The sequence below is a fragment of the Caretta caretta genome, chromosome 3 (assembly GCF_965140235.1).
Source record: "Caretta caretta isolate rCarCar2 chromosome 3, rCarCar1.hap1, whole genome shotgun sequence".
Classification (NCBI taxonomy): domain Eukaryota; kingdom Metazoa; phylum Chordata; order Testudines; family Cheloniidae; genus Caretta; species Caretta caretta.
Window position 1 is genome coordinate 174,251,799 of NC_134208.1, and position 12,147 is coordinate 174,263,945.

Sequence of the window (12,147 nt, forward strand, 5' to 3'; positions counted from 1 at the left end):
TACAAAATTAATCCTTACAACTCCCCCCTAAAATAAGTACATTTTATTAGCTCTGTTTTACAGATGGGAAACAGAAGCACAGACAGTTGTAAAGGACTGAATTTAAGCATATGGTTAAACAATGCTTAAATCCCTAAGATCTATGCATGTGCTTAAACTTAACTATCAGGGTCTATGTGACTTGCCCAAGGCCACAGCATAGGTCAGTGACAAAACAGGAGTCTCAGCCTATGCTCTAGTCACTAGACATTTCTGCCTCTCTGCAGAGCTGATTGTGCAATGAGCCTGCATGTTGAAATCAATGGCAGTTTGGAATGTGGATCTGTGATAGAAGAAAAGTGCTATTATATTTTAAAATGTTATTTAGAGGTGGGTGGTGGGAGTGTGTGCAAAGTGACAGCATAATGAAAAGGACAAGGTATTTGTTTTATTCTGAAAAACTGTTCAGTACTCACTAGGATCTTGTAATAGCTGGGCTGCAATTGAAACGCGACGCCTCTCACCACCAGAAATTCCCCGCAAAATACTGCTTCCAATTACATTAGTAGCAACATGGCTGAGACTCAGCTCAGCCATAACAGCATCTACCTGCAAAATAGTTACAATTTAAAAAGACACAAATGGTTCATAAGATTCTAGACCCAGCAGTTCTCTGAGTGACATCTATTGTAAAATTGTTCATAATCTCTTTTTGCCTTTTTATCTGGTTTGGCTATTGTCTTCATGTCTGGCCACTTTGGACAGATATTCTTTTCCAAAATCAGAACAGGTAATCATCTTTGTCTAGAGGCCACTATCCTAGGCAACTTCTCACAAACAGCTTCATAGACTTCCATATCCCTGGCAGCAGCCATTTGCCCTCTTGCTAGAATGTTCTTCTACCAGACAGCTGGCTGTACCTGTATCTTGCCAGCTTTAGGGCACAAATAGAATTCATCTCCCCCCTCCCCCCAGAAAATTGTAAAAATGGCTTCCATTGCCAGCTCTATGAAATAAAGCACCTGGATGGGCACAAGTGACACTAAGAAATTAACAAAAAGAAAAGGAGTACTTGTGGCACCTTAGAGACTAACAAATTTATTTGAGCATAAGCTTTCATGAGCTACAGCTCACTAACACGGCTGCTACTCTGAAACTAAAGAAATTAACGACAGAGATAGACCTCTCCTTTTGGGTCTCCCAGTCCATTTTTCTTGTCTCTATTCAGATTGCTAGTTCAGTGGGGCTGTGTTTCTTCTGTGCATGGTGCAGGGCTGATCACTCTGTCAGGGGTTAACAAATAAATAATAACATCTTCAATTCCTCACAGTTAGCAGCAGTAAGTGAGGAGGATATAGAAGCTTTGTTCTTCTTCCAGGAGGGAAATGATGGAGTTCTAAATGTATGTAATGATGTAATGGTGCCCAGATACTATGGGGATGGCCACTTCAGGAGTTCTGAATTTGGTATCAAATTCAATCTCCCATGCAATAGCAACTGGTACTACTTCAGGAATGACAATTTCATTCCAAAGAGACAAGGCGGGTGAGAACATCTTTTATTGGACCAACTTCTGTTGGTGAGAGAGACAAGCCGTTGAGCTTACACAGAGCTCTTCTTCGGGTCTTCTTCTGTGTAAGCTCAAAAGCTTGTCTCTCTCACCAACAGAAGTTGGTCCAATAAAAGATGTTCTCACCCACCTTGTCTCTCTAATGTTCTGGAACTGATACAGCTGCAGCAACACTAATTTTGTTCCAACACATTCATTATTTCCCAAGATGGCAGCATGACACAGAATTGGCATTTAGGAGATCAGAGAGTTTTATTCCTGGCTCAGTTGCTGAACTCCTTTGTGATCCCAAGCAAGTCACTTCACTTGTGCATGCCTGTTTCCTCATCTGTAAAATAGGAATGATGATACTTGGCTTCCTTTGTAAAGCACTGTGAGATCTATAGATTAAAAGTGCCATTGATGAAAGGATAATGTGAGAGCATGAATTGAACTTGGGAATCCAAATCTGCTAAAAGGTAGTGTCTATAAAATTAGGGTATCTGATCTGCTGGACATATCTGAAAAGATTCCCCTGTTTGTCTCCGTGGAAGAATAGAACATACTGACCTTCTTTTTAATGAAGTCGCTGGAGTGCTTCTGAAGTGCGAGTAAAGCAGTGTAAGTCAAAGATTCTTGTACGGTGAGATAACCTAATAAGATATCATTCTAGAAAAGGAAAAGAACAACAGTATTGTAGTAACTCTGGGCGTGGTTCTGCTTTGACACACATTTCATACCAGCATAGTTCCATTGACTTCTGTAGAGTTACTCCTGATTTACAACAAGATTAGCGAAATCACAGTCAAGCCATATGATTCTATTATTATTATCACTACAACTTTGTAATAACAAAAAGGTCCATGCATATGAATTAAATTAAAAAACAACCTGTTGAACGTATGAGAAGCAGTCCTGAAATTGTTCTTTCTTCAGCTCATGCCCATTCATGTACACATCACCAAAGAAATTTCCTTTTTGTCTCAGTCTTCCTGATATTGCATCCAGCAGAGTTGTTTTTCCAGAGCCTGTTAGACAGTTTACAAAAATTTTCATTCAGATTAATTCTTACTTTTACTATAGCAGCACCTATAGGCCCCAATCAGAGGCCAGGACTCCATTGTTCTAGACACTGTGCACACGTCTAATGAAAAAATAGATATATATTTTATCACTAACAATGGTGTGAAAAAGCACGAATTCCCTTGAAATTCCATGAAAGTTAAATGGAGTGTTAGAGTCTGTGTAAATTTCTATTTATTTCTCATCACTTGTTAAGCACCCTCATTGTGCTTGATGCTATACAAAACATTGAGGACTACAATTCCTGTCCCATTTGTCCCTGTTTACAATCTAAACAGAAAGACAAAACAGATCAGACGAGGATGGAAGACCAGGACTGGTTCTGCCTCAGAGCATCAAGAGCACTTCTTCTTCTAGGAGAATTTTTATAGGAGACTAGTAGGTTTTGTGGGAGAAATAAGTTCTGAGGAGAAATGTAAATGAAGAGATTTCACCTTTGGTTCCAGGGGCAAGAGGGAATTCCAGGAATAAGGGGCAACATGGGAGAACTTATGAAGATGAGAGTGGGAGAAGGCCATGAAGGTAGCAGGGAGACAGGAAGGTTGAACAGAATAGTGAGGAAGAGGAGCAGTAGTAAGAGTCAAGAGCAGCGCTGTAGGTAGGGGCAGGTAGCTTGAACCACATTTGGAATGCAAGAGGAAGATAATGGGGGATTTGAGAGGGCCTAACTCCTGTGCAGCACATGGCCTATGCACCTTTTAAGTATCACTGGAAGCTCAAAAAAGAGTTTAAGTAGGACTTAAGTGATGAATAGGCCCTGTGCTGGTCCTCTGCACAAGGTTAAATTTCATCCAAGATGAAAAAAAGATGAAAAACATTAACCCAGGAAACCATACACATACACAGACCTGAAAAACTCTGGCAAGTTTGGAAGAAACCATATTGTGACACAGAGGCCCTTTGGAAAAAGATCCCCTGTTCTTTGCAAACAACTCATCTCAGGTCTGACAAACTCACTACACCAAACACATCTTGCAGGGTATTTATTTATAATGGGTAATGTAAGGTATCTACAGAAAGCTCGTAAATTATCAAGACTCATAATCATGTGAAATGTATGCATGGGTAATATTGAAGAAATAATATAACTATATTGAAAGGATGCTTTTTTGGTCTTGGATTAAAAGTTAGACACCAGGGGATGATTCATCACAGTGATGGATCATTCAAGCAGAATTGTCAACACTCCCTGGTTAGCTAGTGAGGTAAGGCGAGGCTCAGTTGTCTAGCCTTGCTTCCCAAGACTATCGATGGGACAACTGCAAACAATTGAAACAACTTGGAGGTGAAAAAGGACCATTATAACAGACAGAGGGATCACCCTATCTGTGAATAAAGACAAAAGACTGTTTCACCATAATACAGAGTGGGGGAAAGCACTCTGGATCCATTCACTGAGTAAACATCTTGTGGCGTGGGATGTTTTCATGAAAGTTTGGATCTTGGTTCCTGCAAAGCCAGCCAGCTCTACAACAGATTGAACTTTCAGGGGAAAACCTACTTTATTAGATAGGAAAGATAACTATTAATAAGCATAGGCCCAAGCTTGCGTTTTATGATTTCGTTTCATATTGTGACCATTCATTTCCATCACTATCTTGTTTCTAATTGATTCTTCATTGTTTCTTAAATAAACCTGTGGGGGCAGAGGATCTGGAGTTTCTGTGAGTAGCCAGTTTAGGGGCTGGATATCACAGGGGAATTCTTCAAAATGACTTGGAGACCAGGATGCACCTATTGTTAACATGCAAAGCAAAGACTGGGCTGGCATAGCCTGGAGGAGAGTGCTTGAATGGCTGAAAGGCTGGTGGTGTCAGGGCACTAACTCAAAGTTACCATGGGCAAGACCCTCTCTCACCAGAGGCAGGGAGAAACAAGGTGACTTACTGTCCCTGGTACCCTGAGAACCACCACACATATATTCTACTGAGACTGCGACTGAAAATGCCACCTTTTTAAAGAGTACAGGTTGATGGTGCCTATGTATGCATTGATACAGCTTTTCTTTTTCAGAAAGTCTTGATAGTCTGCAAGGGTTCCATTATTTAAAAATACAAATCTTTTGGCTAGATCCTTGACCCTGCTAAGGTCACTTGTGCAGTGCAAAGTGACCTTAAAGGCACCCTGCATGAGAATCTACAAGTAGTGTAAAGCCAGAATAGCTAGCTCCATACCAGCGTCCCTCTCAGCCCCTTCAGGGTAGGCAGTGGGAGGGGATATTCTGGTGTCAAGGTTGTGGAGACTTAGGGCAGTATGCTTCAGTAATCCTCACCAGTGTAATGCCCCCAAGAAGGCCATTCACTAGAGCCTGTTGACAATAATTGAAAAGTAAATCATTAATCTAAGTAAACCAGTGCTTATCCACATTGTGACCTTATTACAGAAGTGCCCACATTCAGAACAGTCTACGAAATTCATTTGGCATGATTTTTTTTAAAGTAGTATTGTTTTAGATTTGGAAGTTTTGAACTACTTACCAGAATTTCCCAAAATTGCCATAATCTGGCCACTCTCTATGTGAAATGAAACATCTTTGAGGATCTGCCGTGTGTATTTTTTATGATATGATGGGATATCCCACCAAAGTCCAACACGTTCTCTTTAAAAAAAAGAAGGTTGAAAAGGCTGAAATGTGGCATTTGAAAGAATTTAAAATAACATGTAAGAAACATTTCAAAAATTGGGCTTGTGCCCTTTTTTGCCGCTTTGATGTATAAAGAGGATCGGAAAAAAATAATTTCTAAAAGGTTTTTTTTCTGCTTGTTTTTTATCTTAGTAGAACCAGACTTAACCTTCCTGATCTAACCTGGTTTTGGTGGAGGACCAAGGGGAAATATAAGTAATATTTATTGTGAGCTCTTTAATTGTAAGGATGAGGGTGTTAGACCTTTAACAAAACCACTGAAATTAAATAGAAATTAACAAAAAAACAAAGTTTTAAACAGACTTGACTAAAAATCCCTTCCCCTTTTAATAGCTCATTTTGTTCCGTATTGGCTCTGTTGGCGTCCCTAGTTCACGAGCTCTCCAGTCATATCAGAGTCTTCCAGCCAAGACAGAAGCTTAAATGTCTAAAAACAAGCAAAAGAAATGAAACCACAACCCTTTCAGGCTTTCTTTATATATCCTTCGGAGACCTTCTTTAAAGAATCACTTATGAAATCTTCAGAAAGCAGAATCACTCCTTACTCTCAGGAAAATATAGTCTTAATTACAAGACAGAGAGGACCAAATTCATCCTTGGTGTCTCCCTTCACTGGACTAAGACTAAAGTCCATCATCTTCAAACTATATCCCTGTTACTATTATGCTATAAATTAAGGGAAGTCTTATCCCTGTGGTCTGAGGATTAGTGCTATTGCAGAGTCCCAGCTTACATTGCTGATCCTTACTAGCTTTACCTGACTGTGTAGGAGATTCCATGGACGCTGACACTGTTATGTGGAATCACAACAGACATCCTTTCTTCTGCTCTGGAACCCCAGCTGCTCCTTTCCATCTCGGTAGGCTGCATCATCCTCAGGCAGACTGGACACTTTACGTAAATCACCTTCTCAACCAGCTGGTAAGTCCGCTAATTCAAGTAAGTTGCTTGAATCACCAAGTTGCTACCTCATTAATGAAGAGGGTATAGCTTCACTCTGCCAGTAGTCCACAGGATCAGTCATGGACCCAGCCTTATTTCTACACCCAGGAAATTACTTGACAGAAAGCTGAGTAGCTCTCAGTTCACTTTTCCTTTCTTCTCCTTTCCAAGCACAGTTGACAGATTAGCCATAACTATTATCTGATTAACCTTTAGCCTGAGCTGTTACTATCCCAGAAAAGGAGAACATTACCCCATCTACAGAGACATGTAGACCAGAGAGACCCGGAGTGTCAGGAGAAACACCAGCTATATTCATGTAGAGGGGTCTTGGAAGGGGATCAAGCTCAAAACCAAGAGGAGAAGGATTTCCACAGTAAGCACAGTATTTAAAAACAGAAAAGAAAGTGGCAATACGGAGAGAAAGCTCCATCACAAATATGAAAGAAATGACTGAAAAAGTTCCATCGGAGCATGTCATTGGGAGCCAGGATACAGATCTGGATTTGTCGGTGAGTGGAGCTCATACAGAACTGAAGGGGAAACTCCTGCAGACAGTATTTAGCACTAGATATATGAAACAGCAAATTGGATTTGACGTATAGTGTCCTCCATCTGCATGTGAATGTGGAATGAAGGCAATATATAGCCCTTAGAGAAGCAACATGGGCTGGTGGTCAAGGCGCTTGATTGGGACACATGAAATCTGGGTTCTATTCTGGGTTTTGCCACAGACTTCCGGTGCAAACTTGTGTTTTAGTCCTCCCAGCTGTAAAGAAGGGATAATATAACTTCCACACCACACAAAGGAGTGCTGGGAGGATAAATGCATTAACATGCAAAAGGCACTCAGATATCAGTGGTAGGGGCCATATACATACTAAAATTAACTAAATGCATTTGCTGGGGAGTGTTACTATATAGAAAGTGACTTTAATATACTTTTCTGTTATGAGAAGCTGCTGTTTGAAATTGTTTTAGCAATTGTGGGTGGTTTCTGTATTGTTTCTATGAATAGTATGTGCCTTGATTTACGGGCTCAGTTTTGCAGTGCTATCTATCTGGACTCAAAGGGTTAAGTCAGACCTGATCTGAAGTTTGGCTGTATGCAGAAAGTGCAGACAGTTACTTTAGATAAGCCCAATCAACATATTCCAAAGATAATACATGTGTGAATTCCTTTGAAGCTTCACCTCCAACCAATGTCTGGCTCAGAATAGGGATAGATTGGAGGGGAATAAACCAGTCTGTCCAGATCATGGCAAATGAAGGGACGTGGAGAGGATAGTCTTGGGGGAGGTGGGGGAAATCAGGAATAAAGACTGGATGAAGACTGGGCCCATGGCTCAAAGGAAAAAGGAAGATTCTGGAAGAGGACAGGGAGTTAGAAGTAGGAACTGCAGGCATGCAGGTTCTCCCCCACTTAAGGCTGAAGACTGCCTGGGCTAAACAGGACCTGCTTAACTATGTAAGGAGAAGCTAAAAATAAAAATTTCAAAACTTCTTGTGCATTTTTGCTCAGAAATAGGACCAAGGTTGAATGAAATTGGGTCCATTTTCATTTTGAAAGTGGACATGTTTAAGTCCAGACAAAAAACAAACAAGCAAGCAAACAAATGAACAAAAAACTCACCACATATTCCTTTGAATTGCACTTTGAGTTTTTCACACCCCCGTAGTGCAGAGTAATTTTCCAGGTACTAGACAGAGGTAACTCATTTCAACTCTTTACATTTTGTGCTATAGTAACTAAATCAATTGTACTATTATTACACATTGAAAGCATTTCCCTTGCTGCCTCTCATTTTTTAAATGCTGTTTAGAGAGAGAGAAGTGAGTTGTAATTAATTTTCTAATAATTCCTATAGGCAAAGAGGAGATTCAGAGACAGTATTTTTTGCTCTGAAGAGGATAACAATCTGTATTTCACCTACAGTGGCAAATCAAATGTCCTAGAGGTCAGAGAGCTCAACTACCAGGTACAAGGTCTACTTTATCTTGCTAATGTATACAACAATTTCCTGCTTGTAACATTTAGACACTGTAAAAAGTAACGTGAGTTAAATTACATATAGCAACTGGGACCTTATCTTACAGTTGTTGTACACACAAACATCATTGAAGCCGTGGAAGTTTTGGGTACATGGTAAATACAGGATCAGGTCCTTGGCTGCATTTTAAATAGTGGGCTAGAAAGATCCTCAGTTGCAGCTGAGATATACTTCACACCGCTAAGGGGTGGGACAGCCACCTTAGTGTTCTCCTGATCTGGGCAGACTCAAGGCAGCTTGAAGTTACACCTAGATGACCAAAATCCAGGGGGCTACTGTGGCAGCTGGGGATCACCAGCGTGAAGGGTTATGTCTCCTTTCTCTCAGGAACATACCCTACGCTGGACAGAGAGTTGCAAAATACTAAATAGCTGCCGCAGACCTCACAAATCATGCCCGTTGATTTAACAAGAAGAAATTCAGTTTGCAAAGAGTTAATGCTTTGTGTATATTTGGTAAAGGGCAGGGCAGTATTTGCATTTTCAAACAGACAAATACACAGTATCTTTTATTTTAGAGAGACAGACAGATATTTGGTAATCAAACAGTTTGGCAATCAATCAATGATAAGAAAGAATATATGGAAACAATGCATGGTTGGCAAATGGAATTAGCTAAAACATAGTTTTGAGAATTTGCATCAGGTTGGTTGCAGCTATTTTCATGCATTTTCCACTTTGTAATATCTTAATTTTTTAAAAATATGTATTGCTACAGTATTGACTTTCTGAATGGAGGGCTTTTTTTTCTATTTATTTACATTAGGTTAACATGGCATCTCAGATTCCCTGGTATGAGAACCTAGCAGAGATGAAAATGCCTTGGATGTGGAACACAGGCGCAGATTCCCATGTGCCAGCAATCCAGAATCTGAACTTTAAAGTTCAAAGTGGCCAGATGCTAGCTATTATAGGAAGCTCTGGTAGGACTGAAAGCTTTACTGCATTGACCAAGCCTTTACAATAAAATATACAATAGATGACAACAGCACTACTGAATGCCAAAGGATATATAACCATCCAACAGAGAAACACTCCCTAGAAATATATGTTATACATCGCTGCAGTATGCTCATAAAAATATACAGTGGGCCCCCAGCAGAAGACAGTTAGATTTTGTTTGGGAAAGAATTTTTGTCATGATTTGTACATATGCTTGCCACACAGTTTCTTAAAGGATGGTTTTTCATCATTTGATTTTATGGGCCAGATTTCCTGGGTCTGCCTGGAACAATGCAAGGTGCCCGCAGTCCCTGCGCTGCTGGGAGTGAAGGGGCTTTGCACTGGCTGGCCCACCTCCAAAAGTGAGCGATCAACAGCTCTGACCAGAATACATAGCTACCCTGACCTCAGCCAGCGCTGAGCGTGTGCCATGGCAGTACTACCACCTTATGTCCACAGCCTGTCTTACTGCAGAGGTCAGTGGAATTTCCTCCATAATTCACCTGCTTCCTGGAGTTGTCTGGGTCTGAGATTTGCTTTCAAAACAAAGTTGTACCTTGGGAATCCTCCCTGATAAAAGAGCTTTGGATGGAACAATATTTTATTGCTGTGTATTTGTTAAGTAGCTTACAGGGAGCACAAACCCCATTCACCTAACTGGTCTTAAACAGTTTAAAAAAAAGTTTATTAACTATTTTATCAAATACTTTAGTGAGGTTGGTCAAAATTTCTGAGGGGTTTCACTTTATTGTTAGTAATCACTGTGTCAGTCACAAGTGGATTGATATATGGTTTGCAAATGGATGGATTTCTTTAAAAAAAACACCTACATAAAAACCCCTCAAATCATCAAGCAGGGAATTAATCTTCTAAAATGAAGAGCAGCAATACATGAAATAATAAAATAATAATAATTAATAATGAAGGAACTGTGGGCATGTTTACAAACTATATCGCACAACATGAGAGAACAAGACATTTGTTATTTCCAAATGTCATTTTGCTTCCATTATTTTAGTCTTGTTCCCCCTAAGTGTGAGCCAATATTGCATTGTTTAAAAACACCATATTTATTCATGTTCACAATTCATTCCACAAAGCAAGCTTATAATACAAATTTAGGCCAAGTCCTGCAATCAGATCCAGTAGTGTGGACCCTATGTCCATGCAGAACACCCTGAGGCCAATGGGACTACTCCTGTGCCTAAAGTTAAGCCTGTGTAAAAGGTGTTTTGCTGGATCAGGGACAGAATTCTCAAGTCACCACACGATCAAGACCATGGTGAGCCAAAAATATCTATAATTACATATGTGGTAAACTTCAGTTCATAACTTTGTTATGGGGGGGGGTAGGGTTGGGTTTTTAAGATTTCAGGCATTTTTGGAATTCAATTAGTGCCATTCCTTATGAGGCAGCAGTCTCGCTGGTAGTTCTCTAGCCCAGTGGCTCTCAACCTTTCCAGACTACTGTACAGTACTGCTTTTAGGAGTCTGATTTGTCTTGCGTACCCCCCAAGTTTCACTTCACCTAAAAACCACTTGCTTATAAAATCAGTCAGAAAAATACAACAGTATCACAGCACACTATTACTGAAAAATTGTTTACTTTTTAATTTTTTCCATATAATTATAAAATTAATCAATTGGAATATTCAGCATATAATATATAGAGCAATATAAACAAGTTTTTGCCCATATGAAATTTTAGTTTGTACTGACTTTTCCAGTGTCTTATGTAGCCTGTTGTAAAACTAGGCAAATATCTAGATGAGTTGATGTACTCTCTGGAAGACTTCTGCGTACCCCCCAGGGGAAAGCATACCCCTGGCTGAGAACCACTGCTCTAGCCTAAGAGCTCACATTATAACTTCTGAAGATGTCCTAAACCTTTGGCTCAAAACAAACAGTCAAACTTGAACTCAGGTCTCCTTCACAGGCTGTTCTCCTTCAGGGGTTCTGAAATAAGCTACAGAGAGGGCTTAGGATGGGGGTGAATATGGAGGCACATGAATGTGGCAAAAACATTTGCCTCATTTTTGTGACCAAATGGAACTGCTCTAGAATTTGACCCAGAGAGATTTTTAACTTTTTAAATTATGATTTTTCTAGCCTGTGGAAAAACATCCTTACTTGATGTGATAACCTGTCGAGATCACGGTGGCAAAATTAAGTCTGGCCAAATCATAATCAATGGACAACCCAGTACTCACCAGCTTGTTAAGAAATGCATTGCACATGTGCGGCAGGATGATCGACTACTACCCAGCCTAACTGTCAAAGAAACCTTATTATTCGTTGCAAAACTGCGGCTCCCGAAGACTTTTTCAGACTCACAAAGGGAAAAAAGGGTAATTAGAGCTGCTGGGGAAAAAATAAAGTTGTAAAAAATGCATTTGACATAATTATCCAAGTATGTTTGGGGTAAGAACAGCTAAATTGAACTGGGCATTTGTTGTGTAAGTCATAAAGTCTAAAGTTTGATTTGTCTATTTTTGCTTATAAATAGGTTTTAATTTTTTTTGCTCCCAGATAGAAGGCTGCAGTTGTTCCAAATGGCAATTTAGGGAAAGCTTTATGGGAGCTAAAATGAGAAATGAATTGCTGAATTTTTAGAAAATGTTGCCTCTGAGAAAGTCAAGGTTTGTTTTAAATGGCTATTGATCAGATAGCACAGTAATATTTGAATGACGATTAAAGACAAACGTAATTTTGGACTGTGCATTATACTTAATGATTAAACAACTAACCCTTGCTTTATCCTGGAACCACCAGGTGGAAGATGTTATAGCAGAACTGCGGTTACGACAGTGTGCAAACACAAGAGTAGGGAATGAATACATCCGAGGTGTGTCGGGGGGAGAAAGGCGAAGGGTAAGCATTGGAGTGCAGCTGCTGTGGAACCCTGGTGAGCATAAAGTCATTCATCTTAATTAAACCACAAAACCAGATGGGGGAGGA

General features: G+C 40.0%; 2 protein-coding genes across 2 annotated transcripts in view; one reads left to right on the plus strand and one right to left on the minus strand.

The window, feature by feature from the left end:
• Positions 1–6,128, minus strand: part of ABCG5 (ATP binding cassette subfamily G member 5) — a 24,246-nt gene extending 18,118 nt beyond the window's left edge. The window contains exons 1-5 of the mRNA XM_048843380.2: positions 6,013–6,128; positions 5,089–5,210; positions 2,420–2,556; positions 2,099–2,197; positions 456–588 (exon numbers count right to left, since the gene is read on the minus strand). Of these exons, the coding sequence (XP_048699337.2) occupies positions 456–588; positions 2,099–2,197; positions 2,420–2,556; positions 5,089–5,210; positions 6,013–6,128 (607 nt within the window). The remainder of the gene's footprint in view (positions 1–455; positions 589–2,098; positions 2,198–2,419; positions 2,557–5,088; positions 5,211–6,012) is intronic.
• ABCG8 (ATP binding cassette subfamily G member 8) overlaps positions 6,065–12,147 on the plus strand; it is a 25,242-nt gene continuing 19,159 nt past the window's right edge. Inside the window, exons 1-6 of the mRNA XM_048843010.2 lie at positions 6,065–6,176; positions 6,414–6,709; positions 8,066–8,176; positions 9,014–9,170; positions 11,299–11,537; positions 11,962–12,094. Of these exons, the coding sequence (XP_048698967.2) occupies positions 6,638–6,709; positions 8,066–8,176; positions 9,014–9,170; positions 11,299–11,537; positions 11,962–12,094 (712 nt within the window). The 5' untranslated portion in view covers positions 6,065–6,176; positions 6,414–6,637. The remainder of the gene's footprint in view (positions 6,177–6,413; positions 6,710–8,065; positions 8,177–9,013; positions 9,171–11,298; positions 11,538–11,961; positions 12,095–12,147) is intronic.